The following is a 23,386-nucleotide window of genomic DNA, read 5'->3' as shown; positions in this document are numbered from 1 at the left end:
GCTCTTCACAGGCCCCTCAAGGCCCAGGAGCTGATGAGAAAAGGCTTATTTCAGCAGACTCCAAAAAGGAATGCCAGCCAGCAGCACTGCCAAGTCTGAGGGCTCCCTTGGCAAGGTGACCTCTGGGTGCCACCCTGATTTCTCTGCAATCCTCTCGTCTCACTGCCCTTCCTCTGCCAGGCAGCAAGAAAGGGGCCCCGTTCCTTGTTTATGTGGGTGGGCAGAGTGGAAAATACATCCTCCGAAGGATGGCTTAGGCAGCAGCCTCTTATTAATTTGAATTCTGGTGCTGGAGGAGACTCTTGAGAGTCCCATGGACTGCAAGAAGAACAAACCTCTCCATTCTTAAGGAAATCAGCCCTGAGTGCTCACTGGAAGGACAGATCCTGAAGCTGAGGCTCCAGTACTTTGGCTACTTCATGAGAAGAGAAGACTCCCTGGAAAAGACCCTGATGTTGGGAAAGATGGAGGGCACAAGGAGAAGAGGACGACAGAGGATGAGGTGGTTGGACAGTGTTCTCGAAGCTACCAGCATGAGTTTGACCAAACTGCGGGAGGCAGTGGAAGACAGGAGGGCCTGGCGTGCTCTGGTCCATGGGGTCATGAAGAGTCAGACACGACTAAACGACTCAACAACAACAAAGCTTTACCTCTCTGCACACAAACCTCAGTTGATGCTGCACAGGCTAGACAGTGGGAATCACTTGAGCAGCACATGCCTGGAAGCGTCATGGCTGGTGGCCTCATTCTGATACAAAATACGAATAACTGTCATTTTATCATCCACCCAGTTTGCTTTAATGGCAGCAGAGAAAGGCTCACTTTCCTGAACCCCAGGGGTTTATAGTCAACAAAGTTGGCCCGTCAGACTTCTGCCTGCACTCCAGGACTTCCTCTCCCTATCCTCTCCCCATGCATACTCCCCGAGCCCCCATATCTGTTCAGAGAACGTCCCCCAACCCTCTGATGCAGATTTGAGCATCAGAGGAGAGAAAGTCCCATTGCTCAGCTGGACGTTCTTGCACTAATGGGGCAGCTTTGTTGGATGCAACCCAAAAAATCCAGAAATGGGAGTGGGGAGGGGTGGGATCATCCTCTCCCACTTTGAGAAGAAATATTGCTCCTAATCTTCCAGACACCCAGTCAGCTTTTCTCAACCCTTCCTTCCAAAGAACCAGAGGAGCTCTGCAGCACAGCCCACCCGCCCTTTCCTGCATGAGTTTCCCTCTCTCTGGGGTACTACATCTGTTCCCAGAAGCTGAATGTTACAACCGTTTTTTCAGAAAAACTACTCATCCACCTTGCCTCTCACCAAGAGGCCACATAAACAGCCTGGGTCTTACAAGTTTCACTTGCACTGCTAACTTCCATTTAACACAATACTGCAAAGTTGTTTTAAAATGTTAATTCATGGAGGTAGAAATTCTGAATTCTTCAAAAGCTGCAGCAGCAATAGTAATACAATGATTCAATTTTGGTAATATTTGTGCTTCTTTCCTTTCTTTTTTTTAGACTAGTGGAAGAACTTAAGCTCGATGATCCAGATTTTCCAGATGTCAGTAGTGGAATTTATGTGCATGAAGTTGTTCCAAATTCTCCATCTCAGAGGTATATTGGTCACAATCCAGAAGCAGTTGCTTAGAACATGCTAAATCCAGCATAAATTCAGAGGCACAATTAGATTCAAGGTTCAACTTGTGTTGACTGATTTTTATTTTTTAACCGTCTAAAAAAACCCTACTTTCTTTTTCTGGAGTTGTATATCCAGTGGTATTTCATTTTCAAGTATTATTCTTAAAGTCTCAGCTGTATTAGATTTCAAATCATGTAGGAGAAGTCTGTAATATCTGTGCTTAGTTTTGTTTTTTGTTCTAATATTGTTTTTAATGCTGTAAGCCACCCTGGGACCTTAGGCTACAGGGTGGGTTGTAAATAACAATAACAGTAACAGTAACAATTCATTGTAAGATACCTTTGGGAGTGTTTAAGATAAAGGTAAAGGTACCCCTGACTGTTAGGTCTAGTCGCAGACGACTCTGGGGTTGTAGCGCTCATCTCACTTTACTGGCCCAGGAAGCTGGCATACAGCTTCTGGGTCATGTGGCCAGCATGACTAAGCTGCTTCTGGCGAACCAGAGCAGCGCACGGAAAAGCCGTTTACCTTCCCGCCAGACTGGTACCTATTTATCTACTTGCACTTTGACGTGCTTTCGAACTGCTAGGTGGGCAGGAGCAGGGACCGAGCAACGGGAGCTCAACCTGTCGCAGGGATTCAAACCGCCGACCTTCTGATCGGCAAGCCCTAGGCTCTGTGGTTTAGACCACAGCGCCACCCGCGTCCCTCTTGGGAGTGTTTAGGGGAGGTCAAAATGTTTTAATAAATAAATTTGTTGGTGGGTTTTTTAAACAAAGAAAGGATGGACTTTAGCTTATTACTGTTTCTCTTTTGCCATCACAGAGGTGGGATTAAGGATGGAGATATCATTGTTAAGGTGAATGGGCGCCCATTGGAGACTTCTGCTGACCTGCAAGATGCAGTAATGAATGAATCACCTCTACTACTTGAAGTCAGAAGGGGAAACGATGACTTGTTGTTTAACATAGAACCTGAAGTGCTTATGTAAAACAAACTGAGGAAGATCATTGCAACACAATTAAACTCATTTATTCTGGAACATCAGATACCTCCTTTACAATGTTAGTAATAGCACCTTGTGTTGACTGATGACAAGGTGGATTGACATAACTGCCTGAGCCGGGGCTGTACCTGACAGTCAGCAACCTCACTACTTCAAGAAAAGTTCCTTTTGGTAGTTCAGCATATTGAATTTCATATAGCGTACGACTGTTGTATATGAAAGCAGTGAAATGTAGAAAAATGATTCTTATAGAATTATTGCCTGATATAAAAGCAAAACAATGTGCTAAAACTTTGAGAAAGTGCACAATTTTTCAGGGTTTTTAAAATGATTTTTTTTCATTGTATTAAGAAAGCATTATTGTACAAATTGTATACTTATGACAAGTACTGTATGTTCTACTGTACAAAGATTAAAGTTTACACAACTGAAAAGTTTTCTCTTTAATTCTGTTTAGCTATTATTTCCTGGTACTATTGCTTTGAACAGAAGCACTCTACAGCAGCCCACCTGAGCCCTCAATAGAAGTGCTATACTATGACAACTAGGGCTATAATCACCCACATTTGAGCTTAAGCCATTGCCAAAGAGGAGTATAGTACTTGTAATGCTAGCTAGAGCTGGTGTCCTTTGGGACGAAGGGCAGGATATTTATTCAACAAATTAATAAATAATTATATATAGTATCTTTGTTCTGGATTCACTAGAGGGAAGGGTGAAAACAAGGATGCACACCTATCACTAGTGCACTACTGTTCACTCGGTGTCTGTTGCGCAGCAAAATGTTCTGTGAACATTTCCCCAAGAAAAACAATAGAATCATAGAAATTTAGGCACCAGCAAAAATGTTTCTCCTTAACCAGGCCTTTGGCTAATTAACAGCCCCTGTCTTTCTAAATGTGTTTGTGGAAAGGGAGGTTATTTGTTTGTTTTTGTTTTGGATCTTATTTTCTTATTTTTGTGTTCTCATCTTGTACTTTTATGTCGTGATCTGCCCTGTGATCTTTGGATGAAGGGCAGTATACAGATTTAATAAATAATAATAGTAGTAGTAATAATAAATAAATAGAATTGTAGAGCTGGAAGGGATGCATCCAATCCAACCCCCAAAGACAGGAAGAGATTAATTTTATTAGTACAGTGGTGCCCCGCAAGACGAATGCCTCGCAAGATGGAAAACCCGCTAGACGAAAGAGTTTTCCGTTTTGGAGGTGCTTCGCAAAACGAATCTCCTATGGGCTTGCTTCGCAAGACGACAATGTCTTGTGAGTTCCTGCGGTTGTTTTTTTCCTCCCCCCCTTTTTCTAAGCCGCTAAGCCGCTTATCAGCTGATCCGCTAAGCCGCTTAACAGCTGATCCGCTAAGCCGCCAAACCGCTTATCAGCTAAGCCCGCTAAGCTGCTAATAGCGCTAATCCGCTAAGCCGCTAATGGGCTTGCTTCGCAAGACGTAAAAACTGCAAGACGAAGAGACTCGCAGAACGGATTCTTTTCGTCTTGCAAGGCACCACTGTAATTATTTAGGCTCTACTGAGTGAGAACTAAGTGGAAAGGACCTTGTCACATCCTCCAACTAATGCCCGAAACTGCTGGCCAGCCTGCCAGAAGGCTGGAGGCCACAAAGCTATTTCTAAGTAATAGAGCAGGGGTCAGCAACCTTTTTCAGCAGTGGCCTGGTCCACCGTCCCTCAGACCGTGTGGTGGGCCGGGCTATATTTTGAAGGGGGGGGGGGGAATGAACAAATTCCTATGCCCCACAAAGAACCCAGAGATGCATTTTAAATCAAAGGGCACATTCTACTCATGTAAAAACACGCTGATCCCTGGACCGTCCGTGGGCTGGATTTAGAAGGCAATTGGGCCGGATCTGGCCCCCGGGCCTCAGGTTGCCTACCCCTGTACTAGAGGGACCCTGCATTTGTGTGCGCAGACTGGCTGAACCACTTTCAAGCGGAGGCAGCAGCCTTAACTGATGCTGGGGGTTAGTGGCAGCACTCCCACCTTCCTCCTGAGCTTGGTACACACCTCAACAGAGAACCAGGTTCATATTTATTAGTTTACTTATTAATTTATTATTATTATTATTATACTCCACCTTTCCACCTGACATGGCTCAAGGCAGCTTCCTGATAAAAATAAGAACTGCTTAAAAACACGGGGGGGGGGGGGGAATCATTAAAAACAATTCAACATTGATAGAATTAGAATGATATACATATATAAAATCTTAAAACCATACAAATAATTGCAATAAAAACAGCAGGGCACCAGCATTTTCATTAAAAAGCAGCGAGTTCCCCAATAATAAATAATAATAATAATTTTTTATTTATACCCCACCCTTCCTGGTTTAAAAACCGGGCTCAGGGCGGCTAACAGCAAACATAAAACATTGATTAAAATGCGACTATAAAACAGCATAAAACACAACATAAAATGCAGCATCAATATCAATAAAATTCAAAAATTCATGGGTCATTTTGGGGAGGGGGGGGAAACAACCCTTTCAGTAGACATCGAATGATCACCAGGGCTAACTGGCCCAAAGCCTGTTGCAACAGAAAAGTCCACCTGCCTGAGAAAGGACAGCAAGGAGGGGGCCAGTTTGGTTTCTCTAGGGAGGGAGGTCCAAACCATGGAGCCACCACTGAGAAGGCCCTCCCTCTCCCACGTCCCCACCAAGCAGGCTAGTGAGGGTGGCAGGACTGAGAGAAGGGCCTCCCTTGAAGATCTCAGACGCCCAGCAGGGTCCTATGAGGGCAGGCAGTCCTTCACCTAGCTTGGACCTAAGCCATGTAGGGCTTTATAGATCATAGCCAGCACTTTGCATTGTGCCTGAAAACAGAGCTGCTGTAGGATTTATCACAAGAAGTGGCACATGCGCACCGTTTTCAGCATCACAAGGGGGTGGGGCAGGGCAGACTTACATGTGTGTGGTGTGTGTGGTGGCCAGGAACGCGAGTGGGGAGTTGCCTGCAGGGGCGGAGGAAGGGGGATTCGGTAGGTGTGGTGCGCCCCAGGTGTCCCCACTGGGGGGTGACAAAATGCCGGGCAGCACTCACTGCAGGGCCTGCAGCACGCCCGAGACACACGTCTCTCCTGGGAGTGACATGGTGGCTTGAGCGCTTGCAGGCTCCGCGATGCCCCAAATGGTTCGCCTGCAGCCTGCCCCTCAGCTGTAGGGCTGAGTGGGAGGAGGCAGGCAGACTCCTCGCAGGCCCTACGGAGTGTCCTGGCCCCGCCCCATGGGTGGCTGGCGCTGCCCCTGGGTGCAGGGCACATGCACCGACCCAGGCACCCAATCGGCTTGCTCTGCCACTGGTTGCCAGTACTGTAATGGATAAAAAGGTAAAGGTAAAGGGACCTCTGACCATTAGGTCCAGTCGTGGCCGACTCTGGGGTTGCAGCGCTCATCTCGCTTTATTGGCTGAGGGAGCCGGCGTACAGCTTCCGGGTCATGTGGCCAGCAGGACTAAGCCACTTCTGGTGAACCAGAGCAGCACACGGAAACGCCGTTTACCTTCCTGCCAGAGCGGTACCTATTTATCTACTTGCACTTTGACGTGCTTTCGAACTGCTAGGTTGGCAGGAGCAGGGACCGAGCAACGGGAGCTCACCCCGTGGCGGGGATTCAAACCGCCGACCTTCTGATCGGCAAGCCCTAGGCTCTGTGGTTTAGACCACAGCGCCACCCGCGTCCCTCTAGGGAGTGTTTAGGGGAGGTCAAAATGTTTTAATAAATAAATTTGTTTGTGGGTTTTTTAAACAAATAAAGGATGGACTTTAGCTTATTACTGTTTCTCTTTTGCCATCACAGAGGTGGGATTAAGGATGGAGATATCATTGTTAAGGTGAATGGGCGCCCGTTGGAGACTTCTGCTGACCTGCAAGATGCAGTAATGAATGAATCACCTCTACTACTTGAAGTCAGAAGGGGAAACGATGACTTGTTGTTTAACATAGAACCTGAAGTGCTTATGTAAAACAAACTGAGGAAGATCATTGCAACACAATTAAACTCATTTATTCTGGAACATCAGATACCTGTAATGGATAGTCTTTAGCAAATACTTATCTCTGGCCCCACATATTTATCTCTGGTACAATTTTGTGCTTTATACTTGCTCTACTTACTAATCTGAAACAAAATGCTCCTTTAAGTCTTGCTCTGGGCAGCTAAATGACTAGGGCCTGTTTCGGGTGTGCATGCATTCACTTTCAAATATAGGACAGGACAGTAAACATTGGGAGAACAACAGCTAAAAGTGAGCAACTTCTTTTTAGAAATAGACGTGTTTCTTTATGCCACCGTATCGCATGATTTGCGCATGTTCGGTTTGTTGCCCATTACAGATTTGAAACCTCTGAAATCCTGCCACCTGGTTCCTTAAACCCATAGTCTTTCCTCTGCAGAACCCTTCGCATTTGCTGCTGCTATCTGCCCAGCTAATTTTGAATGTATCCCCTTTCCACTAATGGTGATCCTACAAATGTCTTGACAGATGTCACGAAAAAGAGGTGAATTCTTTCTTCCCTGAATAAAGGTTTGAAAAGTGTTTCAGGGGAAATAATTGAGAAAACTTGCTAACCAAATAAGGAGCTCTTGGAGCTTTTAAGTTATGTTCTGATATCGCTATTGTAAGCCAGTTAGCACACATATTTTATTGAGCAGCAGTATAAATATAGTGTAACAATAATAAATGGTTTCCCCTCACCTTCTTTTCTTACAACTCATTTTGAAGCCTTACTTTTGGACAGTTAAGTACTTGAGTCCTTGTTTAAAGCAAGATGTTCAATTGATTTAAAATAAATAACAAAGTAAGCACCCAGTTACTCTTTCTGTGTCTGTGTCAAAGACAAAAAAAAAAGGCTTATCACCAAGTCTGGGCTTTGTCTGAGGGAAAACTCTGGCAGCAGTAACTTGTTTCGGTCAAGTTTAGGTCAAGAGAATGAAAGCATGAGAGCTTCATTAGCTAGCTTATTCTGTTATTCCCAGAAAGAGGTATCACAAGCCCATCACATTACTCAGAATTTGATCAGAGTCCCAGCATAGTTAATGAGAAAACTTTAGTGGAAATTTGATATGAATCTTCTTAAAGTTAACATAGAAATTTGTGAGACCTCATGTATTCATAAAAGAGGCAGTTGTTCCATAAGAATGAGTGCAATACAATGATCCTATAGATGGGGTTATCAACCAAGAGTGGTTTTCTTTCAGTTTAACCGGTTCTGCACAACCTGCTAGATAGTATATTTGACTACTAAAACAAGTGAGGGGGGGCTGTGCAATATTTACCCAGGATTCTGGCACAAAGTGGGTTGTGCTTTCCAGTTTCACCAATGGTGCCACAGAGGAGTTCCTTGGTCCTGTTCACAATGGCCTGTCCCCTCTTGAGTTAGGGGTCCCATGGGTTGTGGTGGTCAGGTATAGAGTACAGGGAACTCACTGGTTCAGCTTACTGGTTAGGTCTTGAAGAACAGGAACCAAATAAGAGAAGTCCAGAAGTTCAGTCTGGGCCAAGTGAAAGATCACAGAGAACTCTGGAGAGCTCCTTCGTTGGCAACAACTCTCTGCAGTCCTGCGAAAGCTCTTCAGCCTGATACCTCCTGTTAGGCCTGGTCCCTTTGAGGAGCTGTTTGTTATTCAAAGGGCTGTGGTTCCACTGGCTCCTAGAGGTGGTAAAGAGGGATGTCCTCTGTGCTGTAGGAGGTGGACAAGGATGGTCCAGAAGTGGAGGACAATGGTGTCCTCTGCCTCTGAGCTGGATTGCATATTGTTGGCCCAAGAACAGGATACCCAAACATTTTGCTAGTGTCACTGTGTCCCAAGGTGTTGGCAGAGGAGGAGGAACAGAAGGGTGGCATTGCAGGGTGGGCTAAGACTGGGCAACAGATGTGAGGAGGCCTGGTAACCCCCCTTCCAAGGAGATGGCTGCCTTGGCTGAGGGTGCAGGACTCTCTCCTGGGGAAAGGAGCACAGCAACAGACTCCAGGGAGGCTGTCAGACCAGTGCTGGGGGCTGAGGAACCAGGGAAGGGAAGGGCACAGCCTGGTTGCCCAGGGCCTGGCAGTGCTTCCGTCACTGGGGATTGGTGCATCTTCCCCAATGCAGTGAGCATTTGCACACTCAGCCATCTCACAAGGCACACGGATCTTGTGAGTAAATGCTCAGCAGGTGGGAGTGTCAACCCGTTGGGACCATTCTGCAGTTCCCATGCGAATCTGAGCTCTTTGCCTCCTTTAATTATTATTTGCTGATATTTTGTGCATTATAATATTCTAAGGTTATTGATTATTTGATTCAAGTTGTTTATTTTAAGTCATATATTTTATTGTGTCTTATTTGCATGGGATTGGGTTATTATATGATGCATGGTCTTTGCTGTATATTTTGTAGCTTCTTCAGCTTGCAAACTGCCTTGTGTATAGCAATATAGCAAGGCGGTGTACAAATTAAAAGTTTGGATGCTGATGAAGAGGATCACCGCTTCTAGCCTGGCCGGCCTCACATTTCCTGCATCAATCCTGAGCCTAACAGCTACTGTGATTCATCGCCCATCCCTGTCTGCAAGTCTTCTTCGCTTCAATAAATGCCTCTTCCTTACTCTCAAGTAAGAGTCTCTGTTGCCTCAGCCTGGATAGGCATCAGGAGAGCGAGGACACTAGTGGGAGAATATGACAAGATCAATGGGATGCCAGGGAAGGGTGGTATTTAAAAAGGATAATTCACACACACACACACACACACACACACACATACTTCCACACATGTGGGCCCTCTCCATTAGAAAGCCGATTCTGACTTGGTGCCACATGTGTAAAGCCAACTTAGAATGTGACAGGTCAAACAAGTCATACATAAGATCAGGGTGTCTCCTTGGCCCCCAGATTAACATTTACTGGAAGCAAATAGCCAGTAGTCTAATGACTTAAGTACAAAACCAGTCAAAGGAAGAAAATGTTCCTTGCTTCCTTCTCAGCCTGCCATTGAATGAGTTAAGAATGAAGTCAGAAGGTGCCACAGCGCTGACTAGCAACTGCCTCATCCTTCAGTTGTTTCAAAACAATGTCTTGGCAATTCCTACATTTCTATGGTTACTAGAGAATAATGGGAAAATAGCTGAACTGAGTTGCTACAACCTGCTGGCAAAAAACAGTTCTGTAGGAAAAATACTATGAGAGAAAAACCTCGAGTTGTACATGACTACCCAACCAACAAATTTTGGGGACTTTAGCTTACAATTACAGAACACCAAGGGGCCAAATTACACTTCTCTCAGAAGGACATAGCAATCAGACAACAGGCAAAAGTTTAGACTCAAAGAATATACTATTGGTGCAAAAGATAATTGTTTTTATGTTTGGATCGGGTTGGGGAACTTCCAGTTGACATGCCAGTCTTGGTCTGCCATGCATGCCAAATTGCAAAGATAATTCACGGCTATTTTCCCCAAATTACGCCCACCTAATGAAGTCCCACCTAATGGGTAGGAGGGGAGGGATAAATCCTGTGTTGGCTGTCCATATCTGTTCCCAACCCTACTCTTCAGGTTAAGTCCTGCTCAGTTTGGTAACTTCCAAGCAAACCCCTCCCAGGTTCAGAAAGGGGGTTGCGTTAAAAACCAGGCTCAAACAACCCACTTCCCACAGACATTTTAGCAGGGCTTTCCATATATCCGGAAGGGTTTTACATTCAAGCCTGCTGAAGCTTTGCTTTAGCAGTGGCTTGCAGGGTGCTTATACGTTTATATTATGTCACTGTGTTGTCAGGTGACCGACAGGCTGGAAGCCCCACCCAATAAGGATCTGGCTTGGTAAGCGTCAGATTAATCTATGATATGTAGCTATGGCAGGTGAAAATATGAATCGCTGATAAAAATGGGAGTCATGTTACTTGCAGGAGCATGACCAACTTCAAGTTGATGAAGCCCAGGGGGCTGACGGGATGGGTCCAAAGAGCCTGGCACCTTGGAAGAGGCAGTGAGGCATCCTGTCCTTAAGAGGTCCTCCCTGGAATCTGAGGATTTAAATAACTACCATCCAGCCACCAGTACCTCAAGTATGCTACTCAAGAGGACTGTGGCCACCCAACTCCAGGCACCCTTGGATTGAACTGATTATCTTCACCCATTCCATCATCATCATCACCATCATAATTTATTTATACCCCGTCCATCTGGCTGGGTTCCCCCAGCCACTCTGGGCGGCTTCCAACAAAATATTAAAATACAGTGGTCTGTTAAACATTAAAAGCTTCCCTAAACAGGGCTGCCTTCAGATGTCTTCTAAAAGTCTGGTAGTTGTTCTTCTCTTTGACATCTGGTGGGAGGGTGTTCCACAGGGCAGGCGCTGCTACCGAGAAGGCCCTCTGCCTGGTTCCCTCTAACTTGGCTTCTCGTAGTGAGGGAACCGCAAGAAGGCCCTCGGCGCTGGACTTCAGTGTCCTTTGACTATTAGGCCTGGTTCTGGCATTGATACAGCTTTGGTTGTTGTGGTGGATAGGAGAGAGACCAGAGGACAACCCTGTCAGTTCTTCTTGAACCCTCAGCTACTTTGATACAATTGGTCATGCTATTCTCCTGGAGCAGCTCTGTGGGTTGGGAGTGAAACCACAGAAATATGGTGATTTCACTCCTATCTGGGGGCCATTTCCAGAAAGTAACTTACAGTTAATTCTGCTCAGCCCAAGAGCAGTTATTCTGTGGGGTCTCACAGGGCTCCATCTCTTCACCAAGGCTATTTAACATTTATGAAGAACCATCAGCTGCAGTGGTCATCAAAGAGTTTGCAGTTGGGTGCCATAAATATGCTGATGGCACCCAGCTCCAGCTCTCTCTATCATCTCATCCAGATGAATCTCTGTCTGTGATGAATCAGTTCCCGGAGGCAATAATGGGTTGGATGAGAGCCAATAAACTGAAAATGAGTCCCAGCATCTGCATCCAAGATTTAATCCGATGTTCCAGTGTTTTGCAATAGTACTCCAAGATTCAGTGGCTTGATAACATGACAACTTGGATCCTTAAGTCTAAACAGGGACACACATTATTGTCTGACTACAATTCACCTTAACTGCCTTATCTGGATTCGACAGCCATATTTCCAAGAAATACGGACCTCACTTAGCAGGTTGGCACCATGTTCTTTGAGGCACATTCAGCAAAGGGAAGAAACAAGAATCCACCACAGGACTCACTCATCTCACATGGAAACTATTTTGATCCTCTTTTCACAACACCCACTTTTTCCTGCAGAATTAAAGGTACCAGCCATGATGGCAATGGTCTGCCCATACTGTCTACTAGTTGAGAGTTGTGAAGGGAGCACTGTTGCACTCAGGGCCCGCTTGCAGGCTGGTCAATGTGGGAACAGGAGGCTGAGCTAGATTCAGGAGGGCTTCTCACTGGTTCTTAATGGAGCTGGGTCCTTAATCCACCCCCCTTTAAACACAGGGCTCCTAATCTGACAGAGGCAGCAGTTCTGGGAGTGGGGCCATTGACCCTTTTATTTTTTTTATTTTTTTTTAAAAAATAATAGTTATTAAAGTTTCACAAACAGTAAAAAATTTCAAAGTTTAAACATAAAAGACAAAAACCAAAAAACAACTACAAAAATGGAAGAATACAAAAACAAAACACATAAAAAATACACAATAAAGAACAATTCACAAAAAAGAAGAAAAAAGAAAAAAACCCAAAAGCATAACAGAAAAAAGATTAGTATTTTCAAATCTTATACTTCATTCACTAGTTTCTTGACCTCCTCACACCTCCCTTTTTGTATTCCAGTTCAGATATTTAATTCAGCAAGTCCTTACCCTCTAGTATTTATCCTTACTCAAAACTTTAACCTATTTACAGTTCAATTTCCCATTAATTTCTTTAACCTTATCTTACGTTCTAAACCTTAAAGTTTTAGAATTTAAACCATATTTAAGCTTAACTCCTTCAAACCTTTCTGCTAAAGCCAATTAATTCCTTTCCAGCACATTTTAGTATTTCATTAGTGTTACACTAATTCCAAAAGTAAAATAGTTTATAAAAAAGAGAGTCTCATTCTGGATTTATCCAACGTCCCTTCCTCCTGGTTTCAGATGATGTCAGTCCTTCCACCATTGTCTTCTATCCATCAATCGGGTGTTCTAATATCAGAGGCTCTCAAGTCCCTTCTGTGCCCCCTCCGCGGATTTTCTTGTTCCTGTTTATACTTCCATGCGTCCCTGACCCTTGTTGGATTCTTGCATATTTTCTTCCCTTTCTCCTTGGGGAGTGAATCTCTGGGGATCTTTTCATCCTTGGTTATTTCTGCCTTCTAAACTGCCCACAAACCTCTGCTGTCAGTTTCCCATGTGTGTGTGTGTGTGGGGGGGAGACAGTAGCTTCTGGTGTTGGTGGGGATTTAGTTTGGGGAAATGATGAAGGAAGGAAGAGGCAGATACCTTTATCCTCAGTCCTGCTCATCCAAACAATTTAGGTCAGGCTTGGTAGTAGAGCAACTGTTTTGCATGCAGAAGGTTCCAGGTTAAATTCTCAGGATCTCCTCCTCCTCTTCTTCTTTGGCGTAGCCAAAGTAAGATTGCCTTCCATAAATATGGTTTTAGCAGTGAGTCGGTAAGTGACTGTGGAGGCCAATTCTGGATCCACACATCCTTCTACAGTGGGGACATTGGTTACCGGGCAGGAGTTGATCACGGTGAGTGGTTGGCAAGCGTGCCTTCCTCTTAGCATGCTTCTTCCTTTCATCCTGAGTTTGTGCTTCTTCAAAGTCAATGACACCTTTGGAAAGGCTGTTCTCCAATTGGAGAGCTCGCAGGCCAGTGTTTCCTAATTGTCAGTGTTTATACTACGGTTTTTTTTAGATTTGCCTTGAGAGAGCCTTTAAACCTCTTTTGTTGACCACTAGCATTACGCTTTCCATTTTTAAGTTCAGAATAGAGTACCTGCTTTGGAAGATGATAATCAGACCTTCGAACAATATGACCAGTCCAATGAAGTTGATGTTGAAGAATCATTACTTTGACACTGGTGATCTTTGCTTCTTCCAGTACACTGGCATTGGTTTGCCTGTCTTCCCAAGTGATACAGTGGTACCCCGCAAGACGAACGCCTCGCAAGACGGAAAACCCGCTAGACGAAAGGGTTTTCCGTTTTGGAGGCGCTTCGCAAAACGAATTTCCCTATGGGCTTGCTTCGCAAGACGACAGCCCATAGGGAAATCTCCGGGACAGCGGGGAAGCGCAGCGCGTCTTCCCCACTGTCCTCGGACCTCCTCCCGCCGCCCGGCTTCGGAACAAAGCTCCGATGCCGGGCGGGGGGGGGGGGGAACGCCTCCTCCCGCCGCCCGGCATCGGAACGAAGCTCCGATGCCGGGCGGGGGTGGAACGCCTCCTCCCGCCGCCCGGCATCGGAACGAAGCTCCGATGCTGGGCAGGGGGGCGGGGACACCTTCTCCCACCGCCCAGCTTCGGATGGCTTTCCTGAATACTTGGGGTGGGAGGAGGGTTTTCCTTCCCACCGCCAACATTCAGAATGCTGTTCTGAATGTTGGCGGTGCGGAGGAAAAACCCTCCTCCCACGCAAGCCCCGGGAACAGAGGGAAAGCGCTGCGCGCCTTCCCCTCTGTTCTCGTACCTGTCCTGAAGGCTTGCGGTGGGGAGAAAAGCCCTTCTCCGCACCGCCAGCCTGGCAAGCGGTTTCCCTAGGAACGCATTAATTGATTTTCAATGCATTCCTATGGGAAACCGTGCTTCGCAAGACGAAAAACTCGCAAGAAGAAAAAACTTGCGGAACGAATTAATTTCGTCTTGCGAGGCACCACTGTATGTAATTTTTTTCAGAGACACTGTTAATGGAATCTTTTGAGGAGTTGGAGGTGGTGTTTATAAGTGGTCCATGTTTCACAAGCATACAGTAAGGTTGGTAAGTACAATAGCTTTGTAAACAAGCATTTTGCTTTCCCTGCAAATGTCCCGGTCCTCAAACACTCTGCACTTCAATTGGGAGAAAGCTGCACTTGCAGAGCTCAGGCAATGTTGGATTTTGGCATTAGTGTTGACCCTTGTTGAAAGATAACTGCCCAGGTAGGAGAAGTGATTGACACTTTCCAACGCTACACCATTGAGTTTGATTTGTGGTGCTGTAGTGGGATTGTTTTGTGCTTGTTGCTACAGCACTTTAGTTTTTTGGAAGTTGAGCAATAGGCCAAGCTTTTTGTAAGCTTCTGCAAAGATATTTAGGATGGTTTGGAGGTCATCCTCTGAGTGTGCACACACTACGTTGTCATCAACATATTGAAGCTCTATGATGGAAGTTACGGTAACCTTACTCTTTGCTTTCAGCCTACACAGATTAAAGAGCTTTCCATCTGTTCTATATATGATTTCTACTCCGGTGGGGAGTTTCCCTTTGACAAAGTGTAGGATCATGGGGATGAAAATAATAAATAGAGTTGGGGTGATAACACAACCCTGTTTAACACCTGATCCCACAGTGAATGGTTTACTTTGAAAGCCATTGTTATCTGCAATTGTTGCTGTCATAGTATCATGGAGGAACCGAAGGATGTTCACAAATTTATCTGGACAGCTGATTTTCAGGAAAGTCCACAGGGCATTACGATTTACAGCGTCGAAGGCCTTAGCCAAGTCAATAAATGCCATGTGCAGCAGTTGGTTTTGCTCTTTGATTTTTTCTTGAAGCTGTGAGCAGTGAAAATCATGTCCACTGTCCCCCTAGAAGGTCGAAAACCATTTTGAGATTCAGGAAGCCTCAAATATTGTTAGGAGATAGTGTGCTAAGATCCTTGCAAGGATTTTGCCAGCCACAGCTAATAAAAAGATGCTGCAATAGTTTCCGCAATCCATTCTATCACCATTTTTTAAAGAGATTGATAATTTTGGCATCCCTAAAGTCTGCTGGGATCTCCTCTCTCTCCCATTTTCCCCCAATGAGCTTGTGAAGTTATTCTGTTAGTTCAATTCCACCCACTTTGAAGACTTTAGCAGGTATCCCATCAGGAGCGCTCGCTTTGTTGTTTTTCATTTGGTTAATAGCTGTACACAACTCACCCAGATCTGGAGATACTGCAAGCTCATCTCCAATTTGTTTTTGTGGAATTTGTGAGAGGACCTCGGCAGCTGCGAAAGACTCCTGCATGAAGCCTTGGAGAGCTGCCAGTCACTGGAGACAGCAATGAGCCAGATGAACCAAGGGTGTGACTCAGTTTAGGGCAGCTTCCTATGTTCCTAACCCCAAACAGCTGCACCAAAGTTTCAAAAAACAAACAAAAGCACCCGGTGGAGATGCTGATCTGCGTCATGTCTAGTTTGTCTCCAAGAGAACACGACTAATTGAAAACTGACAGACCCTTCTAACCATATTAGTGGCAGCTTGGGGGGGGGGGGGAGAGAAACAAGATCTTTAGCATCTCTTTAAAGTAGGTCTAGCACCAGATTCATTGGCCTTGTCTTCTCAGGACAGAGATGATGACTTCCATTTGTGCCTGATCTTTTATCATGATTAAAGCACAGGTTGTCGTCATAGAGACTGCAAATGTGTACGGTACAAAAGTGGGTGTCATAAGTATACATTAAATAAATAATGCTTTTTTAAAAAAAAATATGTTCAGCACTGACCACTTTCTTTCTCAGTTGCATTCAATTTCCACCAAGGGGATACCAGCTCAGCTCAGCAAAACTTTACATGCTCACTTGCCTCTGTTTATTTGCTGGCTGCCACTATGGTAGCAGAAGTTTTCTTTCATAAATATGTTATCATTCCACTTCAAGGGCCAACTTACTAATGACAAAGAACATGCATGGTTGGCTCTGACTTCCAGTGTTGCAGGATGAAGGTTTTGGTTTCTTTCTTTGTTTGTAAACAGTTTCCATCATGTGCAAATGTTGCTCCCAAGAGCTTTCGGGAGATGATGATGATGATAATGATAATGATGATGATGATGATTTTTCTACAGCCCTTCCTCCAAAGGTCACAGGGCAGTCCACAAATACAAACATATTGTGCCATCTTGTTTCATCTGCCGCAGCTAACAGTCGCTCTGGGGTCTGCAACAGCTCTAATGCAACCCCGTCCTATGGCTGCTTCTTTAAAAAGAGAACACCATTTGATAGATCTGCTGACAGATCTCTTATATCGTATTAAATCTGGCTTTAAGTGAGGCATGGCAAATATTTATCAGAAAATAATAGCTTAGACTTGCAGGTAACAGTTCTGCCCCACCCCTGAGGCTTGCCAGCCGGCTGCCAGCGAGGTCCTTGATCGCAAAATTAGCCAATCAGCTTCTTTTTATCATACAAGTGAGCCAGGCAAAGGGCTGTTAACCTGCAACTCCCTCCTCCAGAGTAAACAGCAACAATGAAGGCCGCCAGAAAGAATTCAACCCACATTATCTGCCTCAGAAAGGGCCAAACTATACATGACACTAAATCTATCCCTTGGAAGCAGGATAGGTTTTTAAAATGTTTGTTTGTTTATTCACAAAATTTATACACCGCTTGAGTGTAAAAACCTCCACAACCTCAAAGCGGTTTACAAAATGTTAAAACAAGGAAACGCAGAAAAAATTACAATACTTTAAAACATACAAAAAATTAAAATACTCAAACAGATTAAAATTCATGAGCACTGCTAAGCAAGTGTGTTTTTAGCCAGTGCTGAAAAGAAGAGAGCAAAAGTGCCTGCTTGATATCAATAGGCAGGGAGTTCCACACTAAACGACTGAATCCTTTGCTGTGATCCTGGTGATTATTAGCAATTAGTCTTGAAAGAAAAGCTCCCATTGGTTCCCAGGCCCTGAGCAGCTGAAGCACATATGGAGAGCAGCTCTGCCAAAGCCTTGTTCCCACAGTAGAAAAGGGGATTAAAGAGCTTTGCCTTTGTTTTGGCTTGGGTGGGAGTGAGTCAGTAGGTGGAGCCCATATTACTGGCGGTTCAGCTCTTGCTCCATTCAAATATGGCCCCTGGTATAAATTAAACCCTGCTATTGCCAGCAAGGCCAATTTACACATTGGATCTGCCTAGCCCCATGTGGGGATATATGTCTCCAGTATATAACATGTGAAGTCTAGCCCAACTCTCTCACCCCAAGCCGGAGGGTCCAGACAGGGCAGCTGTTGCACACAATGGTTTGGCTCAAGATGAGATTTCTGGTGAGGCAGTAAGAAATCATAGATCCAGCCAGAAGATTTGCAAGGCAAGGTGCATAAGAGCTTCCTAAAGTTCTATAGCCTGGGTTATTCCCAACAGATACCATAGAAAAGTATCAGGGCAACAGGTAGCCAAAGTACTGGTATCATCACTCTCAACTCTTGTGCGTTTAAAAGTATGTTTGCTTAACCTAAACCATAAGGTATTCATTACATTAGATGTACAATAGATTATGCTGCACAGACTCTACAGTGGAGTCCCTTGAGCTGCCATAGTTTCCTCAAAACCATTAATCACTGACAAGATGTCTCACACATCCAGTAAAATGGTTTCATCCAAATTCTATGAGTTTTATTCCATATTAAACAGTTTTAATAGGAATTTTATGTCCAACTATTGAGATATAACATTCTAATAACACGTTACTGGAGCTCCACCAACTCTAACATATGCTTAACATATTATGATGATGATGATATAATCTTTATTGTAACAACTATCATTTCAACTGCTCAAAATACACCCCACCCCCATATAAAAGGGAGTGTTTCTATTTTTAGAACATCTCGCCTAGTGCCCATCGCATCTTTGGGCAGCAAATTCCTCGTTAATGATGAAGCATTTTCCTTTTGTCTGCCCTCAACCTGCTGCTTAAGATGAGCCAAAGGAGCACATTCCACTGCCCTGGGCACCTTCAGGAGGAAGGATGGGATATAGCATGGGTTGGCAAACTATGGCCTAGGGGGCCGGATCTGGCCCAATTGCCTTCTGGATCTGACCTATGGACGGTCCGGGAATCGCTGCGTGGATTGGCGTGGGGATTCTGATAGTTCGGGCTGCGCCATTCCCCCCCTCACTGCGGTGGCACCTCCTCCCTCCCTCCTCTGGGCTTCTCCCCGCCCTGTCTAGAGAAGGAAGGGGGCTGGGCTTTGTTGAGCCACCGTTGGCTGAGCCCCATTTTAAGCAGCCCCTCTCTGGAGCCAGCCCTTTTGCACCGCTCATTGTCCCTCTACTGCCGCCAGCTCCTGCCGCTCGCAAGGCACAGGTAAGCAGCCACCGGGGCCCGTCCAGTGCTGTGAAGAAGGGAGGGGAGAGTCGGGGGGGATCCCCCTCAAAAATATAGTCCGACGCCCCACAAGGTCTGAGGGACAGTGGACAGGCCCCCTGCGGAAAAAGTCTGCTGACCCCTGGGATATAGAGTGATTTAATTACAGTGGTGCCCCGCAAGACGAATGCCTCGCAAGACGGAAAACCCGCTAGACGAAAGAGTTTTCCGTTTTGGAGGTGCTTCGCAAAACAAATCTCCTATGGGCTTGCTTCGCAAGACGAAAATGTCTTGCAAGTTCCTGCGGGTTCCCCCCCTTTTTCTAAGCCGCTAAGCCGCTTATCAGCTGATCCGATAAGCCGCTAAAAGCCGCTAATACGCTAATCCGTCAATGGGCTTGTTTCGCAAGACGAAAAAACTGCTAGACGAAGAGAATCACAGAACGGATTCTTTTCGTCTTGCGAGGCAGCACTGTAATAAATCCATACCCTTTTTAAGGCAGGGGCACAGGGGGCAATTATTCCAAGCCTCACATGGGGGGGTCCTTACACATGGAGGCCACATCAGCTCTCCAAATGTGCTTCGGCTGTTTGTTACGCACCTATTAGAATTTGGACAATAACACTAAAGGCTTCAGTGTCTAGTTTGCCAAGACATCAAATGTTCAACTGAGGGCAGAATGCAAAGCTGTAGAGAATACTGCTCTCCAACAAGCAGACAGCGTAGAGAAAACATAGTGTCTGAACCCGGCACGCCATGTTTATTTGCACATTGGACAGAGTTGCACACCATTATTTTTTTGTAATGGTTAGCAAAGCGAAGGTTGCCTGGGCCACGTGCAGCTCCTTGTCAAGCGGCTGATGTTGGTTTGATCTGAAGATAAGTGCCCTCTGGAGAGCAGGACCACAGATCCGTTCAGGGAGACAGGGCATTTCCTGCTTGCGAAGAAGAGAAGCTTGAAGGTCTCCTGTAGAATGCTTCCACTAGAGGGGAATGCTGAGCTTCTTTGGCTGAAAAACTACCAGTTGAAATTGACCTAGGAGGGGAAGCTTAGCACTACCCTAGACTTGGCTTAGCCATTTTTACTGCCTTCAGCTGCAGAGCCACAGAAACTGCCCTCTGCTGCCACCTACTGGAGGCTCCCCAGTTGGGGCTGCAGCCTCTCTGCTGCCACCTGCTGCTTGGAATTCCTTGCTGCGTGGCTCTCAAATTCTGCTGTCATTGCTTGCATCCCCAAACTGTCAGTAAAGCCTAAGGGCACAGACTTCCTTTGGCATAGCAGCATCTTGGGAGAAGGTGGAACATTCTGGACTAAAATCTATTTGTGTACTGCACCTTATATTTTTAATCTCCAGTTGATACAGAGATTAGTGTGGTTGTTAGTCAGAATATCCCCTATACACTGGAACCTGGTCCTGGGTGCTAACCCAAGGGGGGTTACACCACAATTTCCATTCATTTTATTCTGCCTCTGTCTCTCTCTCTCTCTCTCTCTCTCTCTCTCTCTCTCTCTCTCTCTCTCTCACACACACACACACACACACACACCACTCACACAATTTTACCTAAAACGCTTATGAAAACAGTAAACCCCAGGAAATAAAACTGAGGAACCCATTTTCTCAGGTTTCATATAGAAAAAGACCTAAAACTCGATTGGTTCTTCGTGTCCGTATGTTTGCATTCTTTAAAGACAAGAACTAGAGCATAGTGGAAACAGAACAGGCAGAGCACTGTGTGATGGTTATGCTCGAACTGCGTGCTGATGTACATGATCCTACAGGAAATAAATGTGACTTCCATGTATGAACCTGCAGTGAGTAAAACCTAGAGGTGGCAAGTCCACTTGGATAATAAGCCACAATTCTGTTAAAGTACATTTTGCAGGTAATCAGTAAAATCTCTGACTCTGTTTCCAGATTTGTAAAAGGTGCTTGTCATCAAAAGTGATTTGTGGAAGGAAGAAGCAGATAAGCTTTTGCAAAACTGCAGGAGTATATCCCAGTGCTGGTTGTTGGTAGGGGCATATATATCCAAGTGTTGCTTATCAGGTAATGGAGGTAGTAGGCATAGGGATAAATAATACAAGCGTTCCACGCAATATTTGGTTTCAGAGTGTGCAGTGAGAATTTGTGACTTGTTTTTCCTTGAGATGGTCAATGCGTTTGTGGACTCAAGCTGCAGAAAAGCATTCAGATGACTGAACGCTCTTGTGTGCCTTCTCTGCACATAAAAACTAGAGGTCAGGAAGAGGTAAGGTTAAAGCCATTCTCTCTGACATCTATCAAAGTCACCTTGTGAAATAACATGCTGACTTTACCTTGTTAAAAACAACAACGGTATTCTGAACAGTGTGAACAGAAAAGATCCTTGCGAGAGGCTCAGGTTTCTGCACTCAGCATTCAAGATTGTACTTCAAACTGCTTTTTTTATTTTCAGCATTTTTATCCTTTTCAAGGGAACCAATAGTGTAGCAGAAAATTAAAGCAGAAATGTTCACTAATTTTATGGATCTAAAAAAATGCATATAAAATAAAACTATTTTATTCATCATTGTTAACATTTGCTGTATCTTGTCAGCACAAAACATTTTCCCCAAAATATGTAGCAGGTATAATATATATTATGTTTACCTTTCACAGATTAGGATTTTCTGACACCAACTTACACTTAAAATTAAAAAGTGCGGATAAAAAGTGCAGACTGTTGGTAAGATGATATAAAGTTCAACATTTTCACTAACTTCAATTAGACCATGAATTAAACAAGAAACTCTAAAAACATTTGACTACAGATGTACAAGATACGACAATTAATCAAAGTTAGAAAGTCCTCATCTGCTCTGTATTCCAGGAGAGTGAACTTGTTTTAGGTCTTTGGGCAAAATTATGCATGCCCTCTGCAGGAACTCTAAGGGAACTACATAAGTTTACATGAACAGAGCACACTGCTGACTTTGCAAAGGTATAATTTCCCTTCAATTTGTTATAGCTATTTCCATACCTGGAATCCAGACTTCAACTATCATGGTCACTTCAGGCTCTGAGTAGCAGCCCATTTTAAAGTGACTTCATTTCCGCAAATCCTGACTGACTGACGCAGGTGGGAAAGGTGTAAAATGGGCTGCACTGTCCCTCACTGTGCCAGTAGTCATGGAAACGGGCTGAAATCCTATTTCAAAAGCCCTTCCTTCACAAAAATTACCTTCTTCAACATGATCCTTTAACTAATAATTTTAGATTACGACTTATTATCCACACTGTCAGGGAAGAGTTAGAAGTTTCGAGTTTCCCAGAGGGAGAAAGCATTCGCCAAGGGGGGAAGGGGAGCAGTGAATCTAATAGAAGGGAGCAAGAGGAACAAGAGGGAGGGACCGTCTGTTCCCAGGAAAGGCAAGGGTTCAGTTCTAGCTCAGATTGGGAGGAGGGGAGATCCAAGCCAGCTCTAGCCAGGAGGGTAGGAAAAAGAGCAGGAAAGCGAAGGGAAGGGCGCCTTCGCCATTTTGAGAGTGGCTGGCCACGGAGAAGCAGAGCTCAGAAGGTATCTGAAAGAAGTGACTCTGAGGAAGAATAGTTAAGAACCGTTTATAAGATTGCTTTGTTAATATGCAATAAAAAGTTATAAAAGAACAAGAAGCGTTTGTGTGGTGATCTGAAGAGGATAACGACCAGTCCGGACACACGCCCTTGCTGGGCCTCTCCAATATACCATTCCATTTACATTCTTGATCTTAGCCTACCTACAACAGGTTTATTAGTACAAAATTCTGACCACCAGGATGGCCTTTCCAACACCTTATTGCCTTGAAGAACAGTGCTCCACAGGTTTTTATACAGCTGGAGGGGGAGAGAAACAGAAATGGTTTCAGCAACAGCATTCATTTCCAAAATGTTCAGTCTTTGCAGAGGTGTCACCTTGATCTCAAGGAGGCACAATGAGACCTTCATTTAATAGTTTCCCTGTATCTTTACATTTGCCCATATCTCTTTTCTAGGGTGACTCAACACAACAGAGAATTCTTGCAGGTGCCATTCAGCAGAGGCTACAATTCCTGCTAAAATTCTCCTTTCTATGCAGCAAATAAAAGGAAAAGAGCTCTGTCTTCCCTCACTCTCTTTCTCAGGGTTTCTCAACTTCATAATAATAATGATGATAATAATAATAATAATAATAATAATAATAATAATAATAACTTTATTGTCAATGTACAACCAGTGTACAATGAAATTAACCGAGCCTTCCCCCCAAACACTCAATCTCATTGTATTCTGTGTGCTTGTCGCACAACACACCAACCCCGAAAGTCAGTTGCACTATATTCTTTTCCGTTCATATTTCTGCCTCTCTCCTTAAAATCCCCAAAAGCTAGATAAAAAAAGAGGGAATGGTGACGCCACCACAGCTTGTGCTAGGGCCCACTTGTGGGTGTCAAGGCATCAGGAGAAGACCAATGTTTAGAGTAAATAAACAGATAAATCATTTCAAAAGAACATTATGGCTAAATTGAATTGAGCTGCAGAGTCTGAACAATGCAGTCAG

At 44.7% G+C, this 23,386-nt stretch overlaps 2 protein-coding genes across 2 annotated transcripts in view; one reads left to right on the top strand and one right to left on the bottom strand.

Annotated features, from left to right (window-relative positions):
* The window catches only part of HTRA3 (HtrA serine peptidase 3), a 28,805-nt gene extending 25,732 nt beyond the window's left edge, over positions 1 to 3,073 (top strand). Inside the window, exons 8-9 of the mRNA XM_083460753.1 lie at positions 1,513 to 1,608; positions 2,459 to 3,073. Of these exons, the coding sequence (XP_083316879.1) occupies positions 1,513 to 1,608; positions 2,459 to 2,624 (262 nt within the window). The 3' untranslated portion in view covers positions 2,625 to 3,073. The remainder of the gene's footprint in view (positions 1 to 1,512; positions 1,609 to 2,458) is intronic.
* Positions 3,074 to 21,375: 18,302 nt separating this feature from the next.
* Positions 21,376 to 23,386, bottom strand: part of ACOX3 (acyl-CoA oxidase 3, pristanoyl) — a 28,081-nt gene continuing 26,070 nt past the window's right edge. Inside the window, 2 exon segments of the mRNA XM_083460706.1 lie at positions 21,376 to 22,106; positions 22,530 to 22,683. Coding sequence (XP_083316832.1) covers positions 22,564 to 22,683 — 120 coding nt within the window. The 3' untranslated portion in view covers positions 21,376 to 22,106; positions 22,530 to 22,563.

This window comes from Podarcis liolepis (assembly GCF_965112155.1).
Source record: "Podarcis liolepis genome assembly, chromosome: 9".
Classification (NCBI taxonomy): Eukaryota; Metazoa; Chordata; class Lepidosauria; order Squamata; family Lacertidae; genus Podarcis; species Podarcis liolepis.
This window is presented reverse-complemented; position numbering and strand designations above follow the sequence as displayed.